Below are 24122 nucleotides of genomic sequence, written 5' to 3'. Positions count from 1 at the left end.
AGGACTAAAACTTCACCCCTATAACCAGAACCATTTAGGCTTCTAATCACCATACATAGCCCTGATTTTGTATTCAATTTTACTGAGTGAGAAAAAACAAAAACAAAAAAAGAAATCTGTCCAACTTGTTTGCTTCACTGCTAAAAGCTTCACATGGCTAGCTTGGGTGGTACTCACATTATGCTGTTGTCCCACAGTGCACAGTGAGGGTTGAAGGTTCCCTGAAAGAAACAGAAATGGGCAGCATTTTTAAATAAACAAATACATAAATAAATAAATAAATAAATAAATAAATAAATACATAAATAAATGGATGGATAGATAGATAGATTAGATTAGATAATGAATCCTCATCATTTTAATTAACCTAAGTTTTTTATTTGTTTGTGCTTGTTACTTTTTGGACAATTTACAAAAACTTCATGACCTAGAGAATTTTAAAAAAGTGAGTGAATTATGAAACATTGTGGTCGACAATATGAATGCATTATTATCAAACCGAGAGTGCTTGTAAATGAGTTACAGCATCTATCCTGCTGAGAAACCAAAACAGCAAGTGTTGACTCATGGGAGACGATATGGTTTTTGGTGATAGTATGAGCCTGCTCTTACATTGGCCAGGTGAGCTAGTTCAATCTCCAGGTGGGACTGGATGGTTTTGGGCTCCGGCCTGACAGTGACAGCGATGACCTTGGAGTTCACGACTGTGTGGTTCCTGAAACGCACAAAAAAAGTCATAAGAAGTAAATGTCATTGTTTGAATTATCTTCTCTACAAGACGTTCTATTACTTTGTAACTTCAACGGCTCAGTTATTGGATAACGTTAACCTGCAGTCCAAGAGCAACATCACAAACACTGCCTTTAGGAGGGTAACTATAAAAGCATAGTTGTAGTCTACTGTAATACATCATTTTGGACAGCTTTTGGATTTCTGCTTGTATACCAAAGTAGGTCTGGATGAAAATTCCAATGAAAGCTCAACCTACTCTGATTGTTGGGGAGTGACAGTTTCATCAACACGTAAATTCCCGCAGGTAGTTGCAGATGCCATATTTGGCCCTTATTCATCTCACTACTACATTGTTTTTCTGAATGTGAATGAAGGTGCAAACAAAGTCTTGGTTGTGCATGTAATTTTTTTTAATATTCTCCCTGTGATTGGCTTCTGAGTGTACGCTGTTTCTGACACAAAGAGAGCTGTGTGAGTGATAAAGAATAGACAAAATAGAAGTTATCATATTGAAAAGTTTCAAGGTTAGTTAGCCGCCGAACACAAAGCCCACAATGGAAGCACAGAGAGACCTGGGGTCAATCTGAGGTGAACAGGCACAGCCTGTTAACCTGGCACCTGTAGAAGATCTGGCTTGACCTGTAGGAGATCTGGCCTTGGACTAATTTAGTACTTGGTCAACTCTTTCACAGGACATAATTTAGTACTTGGTCAACTCCTTCATATCAAATCTATCGGTTCGGGGAAAGACAACAAATTAAAATATCTATGTTCTGTTGTTTATAGTTGTTGGTGCTTGGGACTTCCAGGGGCGTGGTATTCAAATCAAAAGACTATGTTTTACTAATGTCTCACTTAAAATTTGCATGTAATGTTAATAAATGGCTTGGCAGAGGGCTGCAGAAGTTGGGCGTAGGTCATGAATGGCTGCATCCCCTGCCGGCAGTGAAAGACAATATTCCTGTGTTCGAGCCTTTGTTCACAGTGTCCGACCGAATATCTCTGACAGTGAGCCTCCAGCCTTCCATTGAATGTAAACAAAAATGTGCACTATTTAAGGACATTAAATGGATGGATAAAACTGCTACTTGTGTTTTGAACACATGAATAGTTATTTATTAATGTATAGCATTATACATACCAGTACACACCAGTGCATACAGTATAAATGCATTCATGTCCAGTTTCCACTGGCATCTGCATTTATGCATATCGAGATTATTATATATGTACAATTGCCACATACACAGCTACATATTTTTATGTCACTCCATTATGTTAGTTTATTGATTTGGTACGGTTCCTTTTTTGTCGTTAAAATTTAGATTCCAACACAAAACAAAAAAAAAAAAAAGATTGCTCTAGTCTTACTCTATATTATTCACCGCTTTTGCCAAACTGTGCCAGGGATATTCTTTTGTGTTACTGTATACGAAATTGCTACTTATACCAGTTTTTTTAAATTGACTTTTTGCAGATATAATTTCCATAAACAAAAATATTATTGACATCCACCACAATGTTTTTTTCTGCAATGTCTTTTGAATTTACATACAAATACCCTGCATAAAAAAGGAGCAAGAAGCACATTAAAAATCGAGCATTTGGCATCCATATTCCTTATGTCCAGATAAACAGATACCAGAGAAAACATATCAAAGCTTGGTCAGTCATGAACATGATGCTTTTTCGACTTCTTCGCTTTTTAAGATGTGATGTTTCCATTATCCTTACTCGTGATTTTATAGATTGACTGAATAGCCTTTCTTTAGATTTACGCTGGCGCGAGGTAGTTACACAAAGAAAGGCTGTCCTTCCAACACGAGAAAAGGCAATGAATATTTAGGTCCCACCTTTTATATTCTTTGAATCTCTTTTCTGAACATACTGTAAAGTGGATATAAATTCACTTTTTTTGTTGAACACTGTGGCACACCACTCTCTATGCACTTGAATGACTGCATTTTAAAGAACGTTGTGGATTTTTTTAGAATGTCACAATCTTGACATTTGGCAAAAAGTAACTTCAGTCTGTTAAAGAAGGCCTGTTCCATTGCACTGGCAGCTTTGTTTTTTGGACGTTGGTCCAAAGGGTGTATTGAGAGTAGGTGTTAGCTTTGGGAGAGCATCGCAATGCTCTTCTTAGGTATATTAGCGCTAATTAACTACATTTTTGGTGGTAGGTGTGTGCTCACCTTCATTTCACATGAGTTTGAACATGACTGGGTAAGTCTGAACATAGCCAGTTCACTAGTTGTAAGATTATTCATGGCATTTCATCTGGTGCAAAGTAGCAACACAGGTCTGCGTGTGTTGGAAAGCATCTTGAATATATCGGCAGAGACAGGCGTTTGAGAGCAGCCGGCAGGTAAAGCAACAAGGTGTTCTCAAGAAAAAGTATGTAACTTCAAATTTAAGGTATTCCACAGTGGAGTGTGAACATTTGTGATTTTGCTAGAGGGCTATGTTTCTGAAGCAGTTAGTGTCAGGGGACATGCCTTGAAGCTATTTCAAAAAACTGTCAAAAGGTTTTTTCCTGATTTTAACATTTTGGATCCTCTCAAACTCTTGTGAGAATAGGCTGGTACATGTTATCATCTCTTGAGGCAATGATGCGGCATTCAAATAACAAAAAAAGGCTTGTGTTTTGTATTTTTTGTTTGATTTCAGTGGGAAAATTCACAAAGTCTTCTCACTTTGGTGATGGTAGCATGAGTCCAAGGGTCTTGTAAAGAACTGTTCCCAAAATGAACACTGGGGAGCCCTCCATACCTAGAGACACAAGAGCAAGAGTTAGTTCAAGTAGGATGAGTATAGTTTAAGCTGACATGATTAATGGTGTCCGATTTGTAAATATTTCATAAATAAAGTCTGCATTCTTTTCTTTAAATGGAAAATTGCACTGATAATTAAGTTAATAGTTTATTTAAGAGGAGAGGATCAAAGCGTCTGTCCCTGATCCACTGGTGGAAAGACGCTTTGATCCTCTCCTCTTTCATCTAGAACTGCTTCAGTCATCACAAAGAGGGTACAGCAAGTCCTGAAGAATGAATGTCTCTCTGTGTCTTTGTTTTGTCATATTGTCTCTATGCTGTCATATTATTTGTTATTTACTTTTTTTTTGTTCTTTTGACTTCAAGACGGCGCCGCGAGAGTGGCTGCCTTTCCAGCAGCTCATGTATTTTGTTTTTCTACTTTCATTCCTTTCATCACTTTGCTGCTGTGAAATGTAAATTTCTCCACTGTGAGACTAATAAAGGCATATCCAATCCAATCCAATTTATTGTTTATTTATAAGAGGTAGTTTATTTATGGTTTATTTATAAGAGGTACTGTTTTTTTTTACATTTTCTTTGCTCATCCGAAGGTTGAAACTTTGAAATCCAAACAAGTCTCAACCATTAGAAGAACATGATGCATTTACCCCTGCATTCTGTTATCAGATAACAACAAGGAACCAAATACTCTAAATGGTGTGTGGTTGATAATGAAAAATAAAATGCAGAGTTGACTGTGACTGAACAAGCCCAGCAAGGCATAGACTTACTTCCTCGACGGTATTTGGAAATTGGGCAGCAGGTGATTTTTATTCCCCATCTTTAATAACAGCCTCCGGGTTTGTCATTATGTAGTCAGTCGGAAATAAACTTAGAAGGCAATGAATTGAAAAATAGGAAAGCAACTGAGTAATACGCCTGAATAAATGTACAATCAAGAGATTATTTCCACGACTCGGGAGAAGCTCTGTGAAATATTGGGCCACCAACCTGCACTTTGCAAGACGAAGAGGGCCTTTGGGATGACCACCTTATCTTCAGAATTCCTTGCCCAGTCCACCATGCCTTTTCGGCCCTTCATGGGGAAGTTGATATCAGTCATCACCGATACGGCTGGAAGTCTCTGGATACTGGCCACTGCACAAATAACAATCAAACGCAATGTTTCTGAGTCAGTATATGTGAATCCACAGGTGGTTGCGTGACTTTAAGTCCTACTTAAATCCTATCAGAAACACCCAGTACTTGTCAACAATCACAGGTCATAGTGTGACAGACATCTCTTCACACTCTGTTCTATTTTTATAAATTGGATGAGCTTCACCTGATGAACTTTCTATGCAGATGCATCGGATATACAGTACAGTATACAGGATGATGGTACTGAAATGATACTCCTCATAATCAATCACAAGTACTTTTTTTCATGATATAATTTATACTTCAGCATGTGTGTGCAAAAACCAATTTTCTTACAAATGTAACCTCAATATAATGAAACAACTGGAAGGGGAGCCCTGGAAAAAACTCAAGAATATCATGACAGTTCCCAACAGAAATGGTCTGATACGAGCTAGAATTGGCAGCTGACCACTAGTAAAAAAGGTAATCGCCATATTCGGTTTCTCCTTTTCCCCCCTCCGGGGCACCACAAAGGGTCTGTCCGTGCACAACGGCAATGCTCCAGATCAGGAAAAGGAGCCTCTGCATTACAAGTGCAGGATAAAGCCGGCCTAGTCTCCACCTGCTTACCACAGCCCGTGCCAGTCAGGTGCTGCTTCAGAGAGGGGAATGTGAGGCTAATCCCCATTGATACAAAAGATCCATTGTTGATCGCTGTTTGCCAACAATGCCATTTGGATCCTGGCAAGACTCCACACTGGCAAAACGAGGAAGGCGTGTCTGTCTGTTCGAGATGATCCAGGAGCAGCCATGAAATCACATTGCACCAAGTGTGTAAGTAAGAAGCTGCTGGGTGCCGCAGAGGATTGGGTCCCCTTTTCCGTCATGGGGCACAGCATGAAAGGCAGCAGTATAGAGGACAGGCTGCTTTTCACAGCCAAGGGTAATTCTGCATGTAAACGGGTCTCTGCATCTGCCCGATGGGGCTCAGCAACACAAATAAAGCAATCATTCAGGATTGGGATGCGATTCACTGCACCGAAAATGTGGTTTGTTTTCACATGGAGGGGGTTTATGGCACTGCGCTCATTATGTTTGAATGCTGCATTGATGCACTCAGCCGTAGCTATGCCACTTACCGAACAGTTAGGGGAAGTGGGCTTACAGGTGACAATTCAGGATGAACCCAGTATGCATTCTAAACGTTACAAATGAAATGAATTTGACTTTCCGCCAACTGTTAAATGCAAATGTTCATGTGCGACTGAATATCATTGGTGCGTTGCAACGGAGACGGACAAGATAGAAGTCACATAAAGGCACAGAAGAGGACATTCCTGAGAATATTTTGATCAATTCATGAATCAAACGCTTGTGAATATTGCCTTGCATATAGTCATTGCCTTACCAGCCATCATCAGTAGGCCCTATTCAGCACTGTTTGGTCTTGGAAATATTTTCTTTGAATAAGAAATCCAATGTCAGATTCAAAAATGATAGCTTGCTAACAAGCTTTTGTTGTTTCACGACCTTGTAAATTGCAAGCAAAGCCTTTCAGTTACCTCGATGATTCCGGTGATGCACTACATTTAGTTTAAAACTGTATTTTTATTTAAGCTCATTACAATTTAACTCTGTCAAAATTATTGTGTGAAAAGGTCAAATAGCAGCTACAATCTAACGCCCGGGGGAGAGCAAGAAGATGTGATTTAATCTCAAATATGAGTACCAAAACTTTAAAATCGACACCTCTGAATGAGGAATTAAAAGGGATTAAACAAGTAAAATAAAATATACTGACATCATGAATTATTTTAATAATGCACTGTAATTCAAAAAGGAGAAAATAAATGTTCTGGCACAATTCTCTTTTGTAAGATATCAGAGTCATTATATTCTCCACATTAGAGTAACTTCCAGTCATTTGACTTGATGTGGCTAAAAGCATATTTAATAGAACTACTGTACAATCAAGAAGCTTCAAACAGTTATTCAAAACTACTTTGAGACCAAAAATATATGCTTGTAAATGCGATCAAATGTTCTCTGACTAAGAAAAGAGGTATAAGGAACAATCATTTACTCACCCCCCCACAGCCCCAGGGTCAAGAGGCTGCAATAAATGAGGAAGAAAATCCAGTGACTCATTCTGATGCTCGGCATGCAAGCATATTCAGTTGTTCAATCAGAAGGACCAAGTGGAAATTATCCAGGCAAACACCGCCCCTAATTGATGCGTGTTCATGAGGAGTTGTGAAAAATTCCAGACTTTTACTCAAAGTGAACTTAACGAGTACAGAAATAAACATGTATATTTTGCAGCGCAAAATACATGAGACCTTCCATCTCGGTGCACCTGGCTGTTGATGTCGCTGGCCTTCCTCAGCCGTGCAATGTAGGGAGTATGGCTGGCAATTTTGTCAAACTTGGTAGCAGTGCATGGGGGTAATTCAGTGTCCTTGTCCTTGCAAGGTAAACACACAAGACAACAGGGTTGGGTGCACCTCCAAAACGGAAGAAAAACATTTATTAAAGACAAGGGAAAAAGTAGGATCGGAGCAATCTTGTTGTGAATCAAATTTTGCGATTTTTCCGACATTAGAATCCTACACTTTTGTGGACATAACTGGTTGCACAAAATAATAAAGGAAAATTGGTTCAAACCGAAGACACAAAAGAAGAAGGTATTGCACCTGGATGAGGTGTTGCAAAAGGAATGAATGGCGCCTGGCTTAGGTGCGAAAACAGGAAGTGTGCCGATTGGTTGCAGCGCAGAAGCGGAAAAGATTGCACCTTTAAGTGGCAATGCACAGGCAAGGAGTTTCAGGTATATGCTGAACGACACATGACAAACTACTTGCCGTGGATGGACGAGAAAGCAACGGAAATTAAGCATGGGGCGGTGAAGCCGAATCCAGAAAGGAAGCAGAAGGCCGCAATACCGCCAACATAGGTGGGGTGTATGCGATGAGGTGAACAATGGCAATGCACATTCCTAATTCTGGTATAATATCCACTGAAACACCTGACAGAATTCTGAAAAAAAAGTTAAAGGAAAGCCTTTTGATTACATTTTTTTATACAATTTAATGTTTATGTTTGCATGTGTTTTTACAAATGTTCTTTCCTTTCTTTGTGCCTCTGTCCATGTCCCATCTTCATGATTTATAAAATATAAATTTAAAATCAATTACTGGTCAAACGTGATCTGTCATGTCTGAGATTGTTTCATGAAACAAAAGCTGGAGTGCCATTAAATCCCAATGGAGGAACTTAAGAGGAGCAAATGTATGCTCGAACAAATGTGAAATATGAAATTGATGCACCGACCTCCATCCTAGTATCTATTGCTTCGTGTTATTGTGTATGCATACATTGCATTGTGTTTGCAACGCTTTTCTTGGGGGCCTCTTATCCATCATTTTGCAAATCATGCATGCACCTTAAAGAGCTTCTTGAGTAGAGTCTCGAGTAGTTCCTATAACTGGGTCAAATGCTGGCTACTGTAAAGAATACGAGCTGGGAAGAAACCCAACTCCTCTGGAGAAATTGCCTACCAGCCCAGCTGTTCATGCTCAAACTCATTTGCATAAATAAATCAAGACCGCTGTTCTATTATTCCATCCCGGCGAGGCGGCATCCATGGCTGACTGAGAAATGAAATGCCACAGAGACTTGCGATCATCCAGGAGACAGTGTGACACAAGCTAAAAGACCCCACGAGAACATTAGCGAGGAGAAATATTGTTCCAAGACTCATATCAAGAGACGTTTTTTCTCAAAGGGGAGTTGTAATCTCACTATGACCGCTGTCCCATTCAAAATGGTTTTTAAGCTCATGACAGCGACAATGAATAACTTGTAATTTCACTTTAGCTCGATAATATTCTATCAGACACACACACAATTGTCTCCCACATCTCAAACAATCTTGTTAATGCTGAAATTGCACTTCAGTACAACAGGATAACCAGCGTGGTGCTCTAATTACATCGATTGCAGCAGCATCGTTCAGCAGAGAGAGCACATTTGGCATCAATACACGATGAAGATTTCATTCATTCATTCAAATCCTTCCAAAACTGATCGAGAGAAAATGCTTAAAGGAATCGCATGCTTCAGTGTAACCGGATGCTAAATTGCTGATCAAAATAGAAATCCAGACTGAAGGATGACAGGAACGTAGATCAGCGTTGGTTATAAAATGGAGTAATGAACGTCCTCATCAAACCGAAGCACCAGTTGTATATGAGAGCCATCTCACGAATCACCACCAATCACCACCAATCACCACCAAACCAAAATTCTGAAATAATAATGGTCTCGTTTCAAGTTACAGCACACGTAGTCCTGCATTTATCTCCATGCAAATGATACACAAGCAGCCTGTAGAACAGGGCTTGAAATATTTTATCATGAAGGAAAATATGTTCATCTCTATTTTCATGTATAGATTTAAAGGACAACCGACGTCACTTATTTGTTTCTTAACTGACATCAGGAAAACGTTTTACAGAATCTAAAGTACCCAAAACACGCAGTATGATATTTTTATTCAAATGCAAAACACCAATAAAAATGACTTAAAGTGTCCAAAATCTGCAAGAAATTGAGCTGCGAATTGGGCATTTTCAGAAAGTCCCACCCCCAGTTCATGACATCACTCCAAGACGGCTTGCATTGCTGGAGAATCAAAACAATGGCTTCAGATTCGAAGAATATGCTTTCTTGTTACACATCCAGTTATGAATATGATTCAAATAGTTCTAAAGAGGAAAGCATAAATGTTTGCAATCGATTAAAGAATTTATTCTGTGTCATTTTGAGGCCTCTGGACTGCAATGTAGCGTCCCAGAAAAGAGGCACAAAATGGCGACCTCCTGTGGCCACCTCCGTATCCACAGGCTGATAAATTGCTTATATGGAGCTTGGACGCCCTCTTCTGGTGGCTTTTGGGTGCAACAGAAGATTTTCAGACCAAACAAGTACAGCAAAATACATTGACATGATGGAAGGACTGCTGCAATGTGTCTTTTTTCTGTCAGGGGCGTTCCTTTAGTTACGTCACGTACGGACTCGTCACCAACTCAAAAACAAGACTTCCTGAATATTCAGCGCGAGTCTTAAAACGTAAAATATAGCTATATCATTTGAAGCCATTTTACAAATTATGGACACGACTTCTCCGGAGACGTCGGTTGTCCTTTAATTAAGGGGTCCGGTTCATGCGGCTTGTGCATAGCCAGTGACATTACTGAGGCTGCACTCGTGGCTCAAATGGCAGGATACAGCATGTTTGGTTGTGGCTCACTGACAACGTAAGGAGTGACACAAACAATTTCATAAAAGTGGCCGATGTTCTGCAGACTCTGACATTTTTTTAATTATTCCATATGGTTTGGTATAATTGTGATGATAATTTGCATTTAGATGTTCTCCAAATATAAAAGTGTGTCTGTCAAAAGTGGCTGTGATACCATTTACTCATAGGATGTGTGTTTTCATGGGAATTTGGCGCATTTTGACCCCTTTCTTTGCTTTATTAAACATTATTGATTGCCAGCAGTTTTTCTCTACATTGTTCTTCACGCATCATTTCTCATAAATTAATGATACCCGTGAAAACAGAAGCTCACAGGCTCATACTTACCCAAATTTCCAGTCATCAAATAAGCATTGTGGAAATCCTTCATTCCCAATCCAACGATGTGGATGAATTCCTCTATGACCTGCATAAGCTCCACCGCTCCGGGATAGATCTGCACGAGCCAAAAAATTATGTAAGAACTCAGAGAGAAAAGCAGCTCATTTTCCACTCTGCTGCTCTGAGTTCACACACACTGAGTCTGTCTGTGGGGGGACAGTGTGGGAGAATAGTCAAAAACAAATTCAAATAAAAACATGATTAGAAAAAAACCCTGTGGTTAATGCTTACTGAAGCAGGTGACAGTGTCCCATTCTATGTATGAGTTTTTAACATTGTAACATTACAATTCTATCACAGTGATGAGATAACCTTTATTTGTCACACATGAACATTCACATTCATATTTGCGTCCATGTCCTTTTAGATTACTTTTTATACGTTTTATATAGCACTTTGTGAGGGTAGTTATTCTGTAGTGGTGTCCTAGTGGTCCAGTTGATAGTGTGTTCACCTCACAATACATAGTTACTCTGGTTTCTCCTCCCAAATTCGGCAGGCTGATTGAACACTAGTCAAAATTGACCCGTGGTGTGAGTCTGAGCCCGGACAGCTGTTTGTCTCTCTGTGCCCTGCGATTGGCTGGCAACCGGTTCAGTGTGTCTCCCGCCGCTTGCCCGAAGATGGTTGGGATAGGCTGCAGCACACCCGCAACAGCGAATTAGAAAACGGATGAATGGATGATGTGCCCTTTTTGTTCTCGTCATCTGAGTCTCTTGTGTTTAGCCAATCAGCTGCCTCAAACCTCTGTGTCTTGTCCAGGTGTTTCTCATTGTCTCGTCACTTTGCTTGTATGTATTCCCTGCTTTCTGTCAATCATTGGAGGATCATTGAGCACCCGTGTGCTCTGCTCATGTGGATGTAATTCAGTCATAGGTTTGGTGCGTTTGCTATTTTGTTAGTTATTTAGATTTCTTGTGGTTTTATGTTTTTGATTTTGTGTTCCCAGTCCAATTTGCATGTGTTTTTTTTGTTTGGGGGGGGAGGATGGGGGGTTAATACTTTTTTTTTCATCCGACCCCTCCTGCCTCCCTTCTTTATGTGGTCCTCCACAATTCACGTAAACATGACACTATGGATAATTAAGATTTTTCAATTGACCCGAGAAGAGAATTTTAGAAACCTAGAAGGACCACAAGCCCAGAACTGTGAGTGCAAGCGCTAACTACCCAACAATTTTTGAAACCTAGAAGGACCACATGCCCAGAACTCTGAGTGCAAGCGCTAACTATCCAACATCAACAACATGGATTGAAACACTATTATAATTTTTGTTATATTTAAATGATTGTTTCAAGAGTACGTATTCCATATTTTGACTGTGTACACAATTGTGTGAACCCCCATAACATTGTCAAACAGAAAACTTGTCAGATCATTTACATGCTAGTTATATGTACAGTAGGTTTATTTATTGGTTATCATCATAACTGGTGAGGTATAGTTCTTCTTCTTTTCCTTTCGGCTTTTCCCTTCAGGGGGTTCGCCACAGCGAATCAGTGTCTTCCATCTAACCCGGTTTTGTGCATCCTTTTCTCTCACACCAGCTACCTGCATGTCCTCTTTGACAACATCCATAAACCTCCACTCTGGTCTTCCTCTCGGTCTCCTGCCTGGCAGTTCAAGGCTCCGCATCCTTCTCCCGATGTAGTCACTCTCTCTCATCTGGACATGTCCAAACCATCTACCGTAAGTCTGGCTTCTCTGACTTTCTCTCCAAAGCCTCTAATATGAGTTGTCCCTCTGATATATTCATTCCTGATGCTATTCAACCTGGTCACTCCCAAAGAAAACCTCAACATCTTCATCTTTGCTACCTTTTCTTTTCTTCAGTGGCACGGTCTCCAGTCCAAACATCATGGCTGGTCTCACCACCGTTTTATACACTTTTCCTTTCATCCTAGCTGAAACCCTTTTATCACACACCTGACATTTTTCTCCAGCTGTTCCAGCCTGCCTGGACACGCTTCTTCCCTTCTTTTCCACACTCTCCAGTGCTCTGGACAGTTAAACTCAAGTATTTAAAATCTCATGTTCTTTATCTCTTATCCCTGTAGCATCACTCTTGTACTTTGATCCCTCTCATTCACACATATATATTCCGTCTTGTTTCGACTGATCTTCATTCCTCTCCTTCCCAGGCCATTCCTCCACATCTCTACTTTCTCCCCCACCTGTTCCCTGCTCTTGCTACAGATCACAATGTAATTTGCAAACATCATGGTCCAAGTAGATTCTTGTCTAATATCGTCTGTCAGCCTGTCCATCACCATAGCGAATAAGTGAGGTATAGTTCAATGGTTGGAAAAAAAATCCAGCATTTTTTCACATGCTTGAGTTTTGAAAGGCGCTTGGAAATAACATGTAGTATTATAATTATTTATTGTCATTTACTACTAACCCACAGAAGATGGTGGTATAATTAGTTCCACATCTGATTGAGAGTGTTGTTGTTTAAGGTGTTTAATTAAAATAACATTCATAGAAATGAAGGTATGCAATGAAAAGCTTAGTCAAATCTTGGCAGCTAAGGCTTGAAATAAAAGTGGACTGTTGATGGGGATCATTGTGGTTAGGACTATAGACAGGTCCACAAGCTCAGCCACTGGCACTGGGGCGCATGAAAAAAAAGTGATTTTGTCCAGGTCAATATATCAAAGGCATTGCCATCCCATAACTGCCCTCGCAGATATCCAGGCTGCTCGTCGACGCACTGACAGGTCACATCTAAGCACCGGCTCTGATAAAGGATGCCCTCATCTCTCCTCCCCCAGTGATGTTGTGTATGACAATATTTGACAGTATTCCAAAAGCATCAACTTTAAACGACTTTAATTTCACAAATGTGTGAGCATATAATGAGGCTCTCTCTTTCTTTTTTTAACAATTTGCACCTCACTCTGTGTTTATATTTGGCAAACACCTAAGGCAGAGTGTGTGCGTTTGTGTATGCGTGAGCCGCCGTAAGTGAATTGGCCAAAGTTGAGATCCTCTAATAAATACACAGCAGAGTTAAATCACGCGGGTTGGAGTGGGTGTGGTAAAAAGAAAAGCACATTGCAAGGCCCCTTCCAGCATGTTTGACGCACAGTGCAGTCATATGTATTCTACTAGTCTCCATGGCAACTGTAAAGATGTGAATGCAGCACAAGGGAATGGCTGCATGGAGAATCTTTAGGGGAAAAAAAGCTATTGCTTCTCTGTCCATGGAAACAGTGACCACAGGTGAATGTATCGTGATCTATCCTCTCAGCAAAGTCTACAGGCAGTAAAACCTCACCGAGAGGTGCTTTATTCGAAATTTCTTTCTTTCTTTCTCTTTCTTTCTTTTTCTCTCTCTTTCTTTTTCTCTTTCTTTCTTTCTTTCTTTCTTTCTTTCTTTCTTTCTTTCTTTCTTTCTTTCTTTCTTTCTTTCTTTCTTTCTTTCTTTCTTTCTTTCTTTCTTTCTTTCTTTCTTTCATCTTTCTTTCTTTCTTTCTTTCTTTCTTTCTTTCTTTCTTTCTTTCTTTCTTTCTTTCTTTCTTTCTCTTTCTTTCTTTCTTTCTTTCTCTCTCTTTCTTTCTTCTCTCTCTCTTTCTTTCTTCTCTCTCTCTTTCTCTCTTTCTTCTCTCTCTTTCTCTCTCTCTCTCTTTCTTCTCTCTCTCTCTCGTTCTTTCTTTCTTTCTTTCTTTCTCGTTCTTTCTTTCTCTCTCGTTCTTTCTTTCTTTCTTTCTTTCTTTCTCTCTCTCTCTCTTTCTTTTTTTCTTTTTTTTCTTTCTTTCTCTCTCTCTTTCTTTCTTTCTTTCTTTCTTTCTCTCTCTCTCTCTCTCTCTCTCTCTCTCTCTCTCTTGCTTTCTTTCTTTCTTTCTCTCTTTCTTTCTTTCTTTCTTTCTTTCTTTCTTTCTTTCTTTCTTTCTTTCTTTCTTTCTTTCTTTCTTTCTTTCTTTCTTTCTTTCTTTTTCTTTCTTTCTTTCTCTTTCTTTCTTTCTCTTTCTTTCTCTCTTTCTTTCTTTCTTTCTTTCTCTCTTCCTTTCTTTCTTTTTCTCTCTCTCTCTTTCTTTCTTTCTTTCTTTCTTTCTCTCTTTCTTTCTTTCTTTCTTTCTTTCTTTCTTTCTTTCTTTCTTTCTTTCTTTCTTTCTTTCTTTCTTTCTTTCTTTCTCTCTTTCTTTCTTTTTCTCTTTCTTTCTTTCTTTCTTTCTTTCTTTTTCTCTTTCTTTCTTTCTTTCTTTCTTTCTTTCTTTCTTTCTTTTTCTCTCTCTCTCTCGTTCTTTCTTTCTCTCTCTTTCTCTCTTTCCTTCTTTTTCTCTCTCTCTCGTTCTTTCTTTCTCTCTTTCTGTCTTTCCTTCTTTCTTTATTTATTTCTTTTTTTCTTTCTTTCTTTCTTTCTTTCTTTCTTTCTTTCTTTCTTTCTTTCTTTCTTTCTTTCTTTCTTTCTTTCTTTCTTTCTTTCTTTCTTTCTTTCTTTCTTTCTTTCTTTCTTTCTTTCTTTCTTTCTTTCTTTCTTTCTTTCTTTCTCTCTCACTCTTTCTCTCTTTCTCTCTCTGTCTCTCTCTCTTTCTTTCTCTCTTTCTTTCTCTCTCTCGCATCAACTACTTTTTTCTGTATTTCCTCAAATCTGTTCCCTGTGTTCTCTGATGCATTTTGCTTCACCTAGTTTTGGTGAAAGACTGGAGGAAATTATGGTCCCTGTCAAACTGCTGCTGACACGAATATATACTAAAATACAGTCTATACAGGCGGCTGGGACCAGCTGTCAGCATCAAACTGATCTAAGTGGATTTTAGTTCATGTCAGTATATGTGTTACCTAATTCAGGTGAATCTGGCAGCAGCATCATAGCAAATGCCCTCTCCAAACTCGCAGCTATAACAGATGGCATCTTTTGTCTAGGTTGTTTGTTTTTTGGGAGTTTCGGCTTGCAGACACAATCTGCCACGTTACCAAAATGCCATCTCTCAAAGCTCCGACAGAAAATCTAGCCAGGAGCAACTATTCATGGATAAAGAGCATTGCTAGACAGCATTGTGTTTTGTGCTGCGGCACGTGATTGCAGTGCTGCAATCGTTTAATATGCATCCTGTGATAAGAAATGATCTTCCCTAAAACTGCACATTTCTCCTTGCGAGTGAGAGAGAAGGAAAGAGAGAGACTCACAAAGATGGCCTTTTTTGCTGCACTATAATCAATAAAACATATACATCCGGAAGTTCAACAGGGTGCTATAAAAATCAACTTGAGTAATGGTTTAATCACGCTAATTGCAATGATTTGTATCTGCTATGAGGAACAGTGTGCAGAATATGGGAGCCCACAGTGCTTTTTCTGGCTGAACAAATCTCTGTGGCGGTAGTGTCGACACCGAGTGGTGATCTCCGGAAGTAACCATAAAAATGAGGCCACTGCACAATGAGGACACCATACTAAATGACCCCTGTGATGCAGAGCGTTTTCTAAGCACAAAACTGACTTTTATTTAAGTCTGTAGATGACATGGTACAACATTGCCCGAGTTTTTAAGTGCACAACACTAGTGCGGGCTTGAATTATTCACGGCAACATGGCTACCTTCTGTGCATCCTCCCATTTCTCCTTGTTGTCCTCCTCCAAGAGATTGCTGATGATTTGAAAGAAATTCTGTGGAGAGAGGAGAGGAAATATCACGAAAGATAATGCACACGTCCCTCACTTTTGCTCTCGGATGCTAAAAAATTATGACGGCTGTGTGATGGCATATCAGGGGCAACTCAACACGACCTCCTTGAACGCACCCCTGCAGCTTGCAGAAAAAAATATTGAGGGCTGGAGGAAATAAGCACAACCTGCAACCATAAGGGAACAACGGATGAAGGGGAATGTTTGAGCAGCTGTGTGAATTGTCTTGTTCAGCGGGAGACAGTGGGGTGGGAATGCTTGAGGTGCATGCCTGCAGTCGTAATAGGACCTTGGTCTGATCCTTATTCTTATTTCGTCTGGTCCTGAGGGATTCTCTCTCTCTCTCTCTCTCTCTCTCTCTCTCTCTCTCTCTCTCTCTCTCTCTCTCTCTCTCTCTCTCTCTCTCTCTCTCTCTCTCTCTCTCTCTCTCTCTCTCTCTCTCTCTCTCTCTCTCTCTCTCTCTCTCTCTCTCTCTCTCTCTCTCTCTCTGTCTGTCTGTCTGTCTGTCTGTCTCGACAGAGGCTATCTTGTTTTCTACTTGAATGCTTATGCTCCCTCTGGTGGTAATGTGCCCACTTTAACACTGCATTCGTGCATAGGCGCGTCAGGGGGATGGGGGAAGGGGATGATGGCGGGGGGGGGGGAACTGCTGCCTATCTGACTGCTCTGCTGTGGGCCCACACACTCAAAAGAACTCCAGTAATAATCGTGGACAAAATGCTTTTCTCATCTCAGAGTTTTTTAAGGTGAAAAAAAAAGGTTAACGAGCCTCAAGGTCGGCCGTTCATGCTTGACACATCAACGTTGAATATTAGTGGCACAATATGTCACCACGTCTGTGTAAGCTCTCAGTCGTACAGGAATGGTCCACGATGAGGTTTCTTCAGCCGTCATCTGTACAAATTTGAAGGTGACGAAGCCTCTTGGATAGGAGGCGAAACGTCCAAAACCTTCAAATTTGTACAGATGACGGCTGAAGAAACCTTCTCATCTATATGTCAGCACTGAGATCTGAACATCAACGCCAATTCTATGACTATCTTTGCACATGCTCTGCAAATTGCAAATTGTGTCACTTTATACACGTGGAAGTCTACTACAAAAATTAAAAAGAGGGGGAGTGAAAAAAAGAGACAATATGCGTTAATGTCATACAACTGGAGAGGTGGCTATTATCAGGACTAACCAGTCACGTTCAAATTTATGTTAAAGGAAAGTTTGCACTCTCCTGGTACGTTTTTAAGTCCACCTGATTAACCTCACTGACAGTTAAGATGTTCCCACAGAGACCTCCTAATATTTTTGTTGTCACATCTTACAGCACAGGTCATCGTCTGTAGTAAGCTTCCGCAGCTTCAGAGGGACTTTCAAATATCAGCCAGCAGAAGGGTAGGAAAAAAAAAGAATTTCCAAGGCATAAAATACATCCGGGAACACAGTCAAGACAGTCAGTATCAGCGAATATTTTGCACAAAGTTGACATTACCAAGAACTAGACGTCCCTTGGAACTTGATGAAAAAAGGAAGAAATCCGGCCAGGCCGATGCCAACATTAGAGGAGCTCCAGAAATTCCTGGCAAGTACTGTTTTTTTTTCGTAGAAGTGACAACGGACTTGCACTTTTATCATATCATTGGGCTATGAGCTAGGGAAGCAATATATTTTTTACAATGGAAATAACTAAGCCCGACTAGAGAAGATCATACCGACAATCAAACATGGTGGTGGTGCCATCATGCATTGGAACAGTTGCATCCAACTATGAGCAGGTTTTATTTTATTTTATTTTTTGGTCATTATATTATACACTGACTCCTAATTTGTGGATGGTGAATATCGATTAGATATTTTATCGATATAATTGATTACTCTATCATTATTAATTACATTATTTGCAGGAAATTAATTATTAATTGCATCTTGAAGCAATTGAGGGAAAAAGTTTTATAGTGCTCTATAAATACAGCTGAGGTGGGTGATGTTGAGAATGCGCTATTCTTATTATAGGTGATCATGTGGTCATAGTTGAGTCAGTCTTCTCGTTAATCCTCGGTACTGAGCCCAATGGGAAGACAGAAGTAAGAGCCTAGAGCACTTAGACAGAGAGTCTCCTTTTTTATCAATTAATTGATCAACTCTGTCCTCATCTTCGATCAAAATGATGGGATTTGGCCTAAAATCTAATGAATTAACAATTAATTACAGTCCAATTAGTTCCCATTTCAGTCAACGTGACCCATAGATGGTGAGTAAAGCACACACGTGTGCTTGAGTGATCCCAGTGCCCGACAAGGGTGCCTTGAAAGTGACATAGCTCTGAGGACATACATTATCTTATTGAAGATGGGAGCTGGAGCTTTAGCTATAATCTCCATCATTGACATAAAGAGGATCAGACTGCAGTCAAGACCAACATGATGAGATGAAACAGCTTAGGCTGTGGAGGCAACTTCCTAACACAATAGAGCCACAGGCTTGTTTGTCAGCCTTTGTGCTGCCTCAGACATTTCTCTAATATCTGACAGTGTTGGCTGGGAGAAGATTGCTATCAATTTCCTGGTACCGCACAACACGACAAGCTTTGTGTATTAATTAGCTTTTTAACAGCGGTCATTTTTTGCTATTATAAAATATTTGTAGGAAAAGAAGAACATCAGAAGAGGGTTGTTGCATATTATAACACTACTTAATTACACTGATCAATAACGTTGAGATTGAAAAAAAAAAACAATCCAATTGATTTTTGTTTTTGCTTGATTCCAAATTTTCATTGGTTTTGCTCTAGGGCAAGGCTGACAAACTCGTTTTTGTCATGGGGCGTATTGTCACCATTCCAACTGCGGATTTGGTCATGTATAAATGTTCATAATACATAATACAATGTGCAACAATTTGGTGGATAAGTAATTTTGAAAACAAAAGTCAAGAATCATGCTTTATTCGACCTTTGTTTACATTAATGTAATAAATGTGTAATGAGATATTACATGTGACAATTTAAAATTTTGGTTGAAACTTTAAGAGGAAGCGTTACGAAAAAGTTCTGAGATTGATTGTTAATCCTTTCTTTTGTTTGTTCAGAAAATGTAGTCAAATACCATCACAACAGTAATGTAGGCAGGCCAAAGATGAACTGCTTTAACAATACATTCCATTCCTCACAGTTTCAGCTAAACTGTGCATCTGTCTGCCATTCTTCATGAATCAATAAGCATTAGTAACAAAATAAATAAAATAAAAATACATGGAAAACCGCTTTCCCTTATTCTTAATTTAAATTCCAATTCAGAGGTCTGCAATGAGCTATTCGTAAATATGCTTCAAATTCATTCAAACATTGCTAAAACAATAAAGAGATATGAATAGTTTTGAATTGACCTGCACGTCATCAGAAGACGGTTCATAGCTGGCCCTCTTAAAAGTTTCGGTCACATTACGGAGGATCTCCACAGATGATAGAAGGTCCCCGGCATAGAAGTTTTTCCTCTGGGTAAGGTCCAGCAAGTTCTTGGTCACCTGGGACATTCCATCCCCTGCCAGCAGCCTCTGTCCTTTTGCGAGGTGGCCCTGAACCTCCAAAAACAGGAGAGGACAGAACTTGGGGCATCGGCATCCTTCGCATTTTAGAACAGACAGCTGCACATTGGAGGAAATTGAGTGAATGAAGTATGAAAGAAAAGCCCATTTTCCAAGAGAGCCTTTATGTGACACTTAGTATTTTAGCCAGACTCAATTGTGTTGTGCCTCACGGACGACTGAAATGAGCCAATGTGAATAAAAAGAGTTAACTGGAGCAGAAAATAGACATTCAGGCAGAAATTGTAAATAAAAAATGATACTCAAGGTCCATCATGTATACATTCACTGGTATGGCAATGCATTAAAAACACAGCACAATATTCTAACTGTATATTGCATGTGTGAGAGATTTTAAACCATTGCAGTTGACCATTTGCATTGTGAAATCAGGTTGCGAGTGATAGCAAGATCGCCTTTAGGCTGCGTGAAAAAGTGCATGTAAAAAAAATCCTAATGCGGACACAAAAAACAAAAACTAGAACACCAAACTCATTTAAAATACGGTAAATACAACATATACCTTATATGTAACATTGGCTGAGCCACTATTTAAAAAAAAGTTTTTTTATGTCCTTATTGACATTCAAAACAAATCTAACTACAGTACTGTGTTTTCCGCACTAAAAGGCGGTTCTAAATGCCTTCCGTTTTCTTAAACACTCAGAATGTGCTTTAAAATCCAATGCGCCTTCTGCGTGATAATTCCGATAATATATCGCCCCGACAAAATGGCTCCTTGCTGGAGACATGCTTACGACACAGAGTTCGAACTTCAGGTATTTCGTTATGAAGTTGAAAACGTAAATAGAGCAGCGACAGGAGAGTTTAAACGTTAACGAGTCAATGTTCGAACTTGCTGTTGATTAATTAAATCATTCACTGCCAGACGATGTGCTAATTTGTGTCCACTCCAGTGCCAGAGTTTTAGTCATTTCTCTCAAATTGCAGGACCCACAGAAGAAGAGTTTTAGGACTACATCAACAAGCAATGCAGTGTAAGAAACATTAAACTCTATTCTTTGATCAGATAAAAAGTTTTATTGATTTAGTTTATTTTCAATGTACTTGGTTGTAGAGTTATCTGCATTAAAATTGGGGGCGGCTGTCCAAAAGGTAAATGCTGCCCCCTCGTGGGAGGGAAAATATTGTCAGAGGTCTGACCGAAGCTTAAAATGCACCCCCACCCCCGCAAGAAAAAACAAAACCGTAAAAAAATCAGGAATGGCGTTCCACATCATTTTCAATTACCGAATAAATTCAGGAATGGCATTGAATGAGTTAAATGAATTGTCATTGATTTAACAAAATGTGTTTTACTGCCCATTTTGAGTGGCTTCCTTGGCCATTGTATGAAAAAAAATCATTGAAAGTGCACCTAATTATTCAGTGGGTCTTTTTGTGTTGAAAGTACTGTAACTCAAATTTGGCCTAGGTTATAGGCAATTTTGGATCTTGATGTTCATTCGATAACAGGATTTAAATTAAAACGGAATTAATTAATCAATTCATTAACTCATTCATTCAAATTTAAATTAAAACTCATTTAGAAAAAACTGTCATTATAAAGGAGTCATAAAAGCTTACATTTGTTTGGGTACCATTTTGTTCCAACTGAATATGATGTATTAGAGACTCGTTTTGCCACAAAATGAAAACATTTTCACATAAAAGACATCGTAATTTAAAGGTATGTGTCTGAATGACTTTCAAAAGTTTTTTTAATCAATGGAATTCAAAGGAGTATGTCATAACTCATTTGAAATGATAGCACAATCTAATGTTTCTGTAGCAAAACACATCGCTATGACGCAATGTGTCCACCTTGTTTGGATGACTTGACACTGTCTTAGAGACAATTTGTTCTTGGGTCCAATGTAATTGTAGTTCAGCAATTTACATCTGGTTGATTTAAGTCCAATAGACAAAACAAGGGACGTGCGAGAAAATGGAACTTTAAGATATATGGCAAAATGTTCCCTTTCCGTGTCTATTGAAAGATGGATGTCGCGCCACGTGCAATGATAATGGATGAGTGCTGGGGAGAACGTGCCGTGGGGCGGGAGGGGAGTTTACATTATGATGTATTGGGAACAGAGGATGTAGTGGGAGGGGGGAGGAGCAGAGCTGACTTTGCACCTACTGATTGCTGCAGGTATCTGAATTCATTCGTGATGCATCGCGCATAGCTCGGCTGTTCCCAGAAGGCCATACCACGGTGATCCAAAGAGCAACGTCGACTGGTCGTGCCTGTGAGATGGCGGGAGCGAGAAAAGGTGACAGATTTGGAGAGGAGGAAGCGGCAGGCGGGGAGATAAGAAGGGAGATGAGGATGCGGACGCAGAGAGTTTAGGCGTGGGATTAAGACCAAAGGAGAATTGAATGGCAGAAGGGTGCGGCAAAGTGGGAAAAAGGAAATGAAGGGGAGTGAAAAAGAGAAGAGGAGAGACATATTAGTTCTATTCATTAGATATTTAACAATCCCCCTTTGTCCACTTCTGTAGCTCATCACTCACTATCAAAATTTGATGCTGCATATTCAATTATGCAGTGCATTTGAGAGTGCTTTTTCAACGTCTTGGCAGTAAAACTGGAGTCCCATGACTTGTAATATATGCATCATGTCTCGTGTTATTAGTGCAACATGAAATCTCAAGATTGGTTTATTCAAGCATGCGGCACTATTGCTGCGGTCGCTGTCAGGCAACGGAACAGCGATCCAGAAATAGCAGAACGACCCAATATCCACCCACACGGCCATGTGCATCTTACAGAGACGGTCCAACCACACCTACCCAGCTGCCGACCTGCTGGAGTGCACTTCACAGATCAACCGGCCGCGCTCGACATCCCGAGGAAAAGTCACACAATAAGGGAAAAAAAACAAAGAACCAAAAAAAACATTTCTCCTGGCGTTCCTATCTCACTTAAACCTTCCATATTGTATGTTCCCATTCTCATTTTTCCACAAGTCAGCACACACACACACACACACACACACACACACACACACACACACACACACACACACACACACACACACACACACACACACACACACACACACACACACACACACACAGGGAAAATAGGCTCAGTGCCACCTTTCTGATACTACGCCCACCTTCCACTATCTTCTCGTCTCATCATCCACTTGTGCTGCATCGTGAGAGTGAGGGAAGAGTCTGGATCAGTTCTGCACACTGAGTCTAACCACAATGACGACCACATTACAGCATCACAGCACAACCATGCCCTCGGTTCGAGTTTAATGCCCCAAAGTACACACACAGCTTGAGGTGCACTTGCACAATCTAATGAGATCAAACAGAAAAAAAGTGTTACTGAGAGATGAAATTGCATTGAAAGTCGTGGGTGGTGAACAGAAACATTTTAAGACATTTTTTTTCTGATTCAAGTTTTTGGAATAATTTGATTTCACCGCTGACTCATTGCAACCACTTGATGTTTTTTGGGGTGGGTGATGACCTTTCTGATGCCACGGTAATGTGAATTCCGAAAAAGGAAATAAGAATTGCGAAAGGCAAATGTTCATTGATGCGAAATGCCTCAATCCCACAGATTGGAAGCAAAAGAAGAACAATAATTATCACCTGAGGGGGGGCATTCAAGAAACTGAGCAATAACAAAAGCATGTAACGACACCACCAAAATGTCATATAATACTTCTCTTATACTATGTAGGGGTCATCATAGGTCATGGTTTTAATTTACATAACATTTTTATGATGCAGAGGTGTTGGAATTAATACAAGACGTCCTTATTGTTCTTTTAATAAATAAGAAAACCGGATGTACATGACAGCTGTTTGGTGCATCAACCTGTGAAGAGTTTAACAGCTTGACACAATGTTGCAATAATTGCTCTCTCCTTTAGGTGAGTGGCATCGGGCTTGATCATTCAAGCCGCAGTTAGGGACAGAAATTGATGCAAATTTTGATCCTTGCTTTGGAGAACAATCATTTAAAATTATGCAGAACTAAATAAATTATTGGCACATCATAAAAAATAAATTACATTTTTAATGAGAGCACTGAACTGACACCAATGTTATTTTAAAACACTGACTTGATAAATACAGTATGGGGACTATTAATCATGTTCAGATAATCATAACTGATAGACTCCAAAAGTTCTGCGATGTTTGAAAAAAACAAGATGTGTCAATGAACACATTTTGTTTTTCTCCCTTTTATTTTGGAAGAAAACCTGCCCCAAACTCCCCTTTTGTATTTCATCAGTCCTTGGGTATCTGTCAATGTCAAAGATAGAAGGGAGCCTTCTGAGCATTCTCGCTACACTGATTGGAACCTTTTCCAAAAAGATTTATATCAAATGTCAAGGCGCTCTGGAGGCATCGCAGTCCGTAGCAAATGACCAAATCAGCTGCCAAACGACTCCCCCACCCTCCCCCATCCGCCATTCATTGATCAGCTAATCATCTCTGAACCCTTGCTGCCAAAAGTGCCGTCCAATCTTTTGGAGACAACATATACTCACATCTTATGGTGTCATTATCGAACGGGTAAAAAATAAAAAAAATCCCAACTGCACGTGC

At 39.7% G+C, this 24122-nt stretch overlaps 1 protein-coding gene across 10 annotated transcripts in view; it reads right to left on the bottom strand.

Moving 5' to 3' along the window:
• adgrb3 (adhesion G protein-coupled receptor B3) overlaps positions 1–24122 on the bottom strand; it is a 124628-nt gene that overhangs the window by 36547 nt on the left and 63959 nt on the right. For 7 of the 10 annotated variants that reach the window (XM_089011519.1, XM_089011524.1, XM_089011522.1 and 4 more), the window contains 8 exons: positions 21686–21792; positions 19345–19542; positions 15880–15948; positions 10282–10390; positions 4500–4646; positions 3429–3504; positions 613–715; positions 178–221 (listed from right to left, as the gene is read on the bottom strand). In XM_089011519.1, the coding sequence (XP_088867645.1) occupies positions 178–221; positions 613–715; positions 3429–3504; positions 4500–4646; positions 10282–10390; positions 15880–15948; positions 19345–19542; positions 21686–21792 (853 nt within the window). The remainder of the gene's footprint in view (positions 1–177; positions 222–612; positions 716–3428; positions 3505–4499; positions 4647–10281; positions 10391–15879; positions 15949–19344; positions 19543–21685; positions 21793–24122) is intronic. The other 3 variants (XM_089011520.1, XM_089011523.1, XM_089011521.1) reach the window with 2 other exon arrangements.

Source organism: Hippocampus bargibanti, linkage group LG13 (assembly GCF_051943395.1).
Source record: "Hippocampus bargibanti isolate YZ-2025 linkage group LG13, ASM5194339v1, whole genome shotgun sequence".
Lineage (NCBI taxonomy): Eukaryota > Metazoa > Chordata > Actinopteri > Syngnathiformes > Syngnathidae > Hippocampus > Hippocampus bargibanti.
This window is presented reverse-complemented; position numbering and strand designations above follow the sequence as displayed.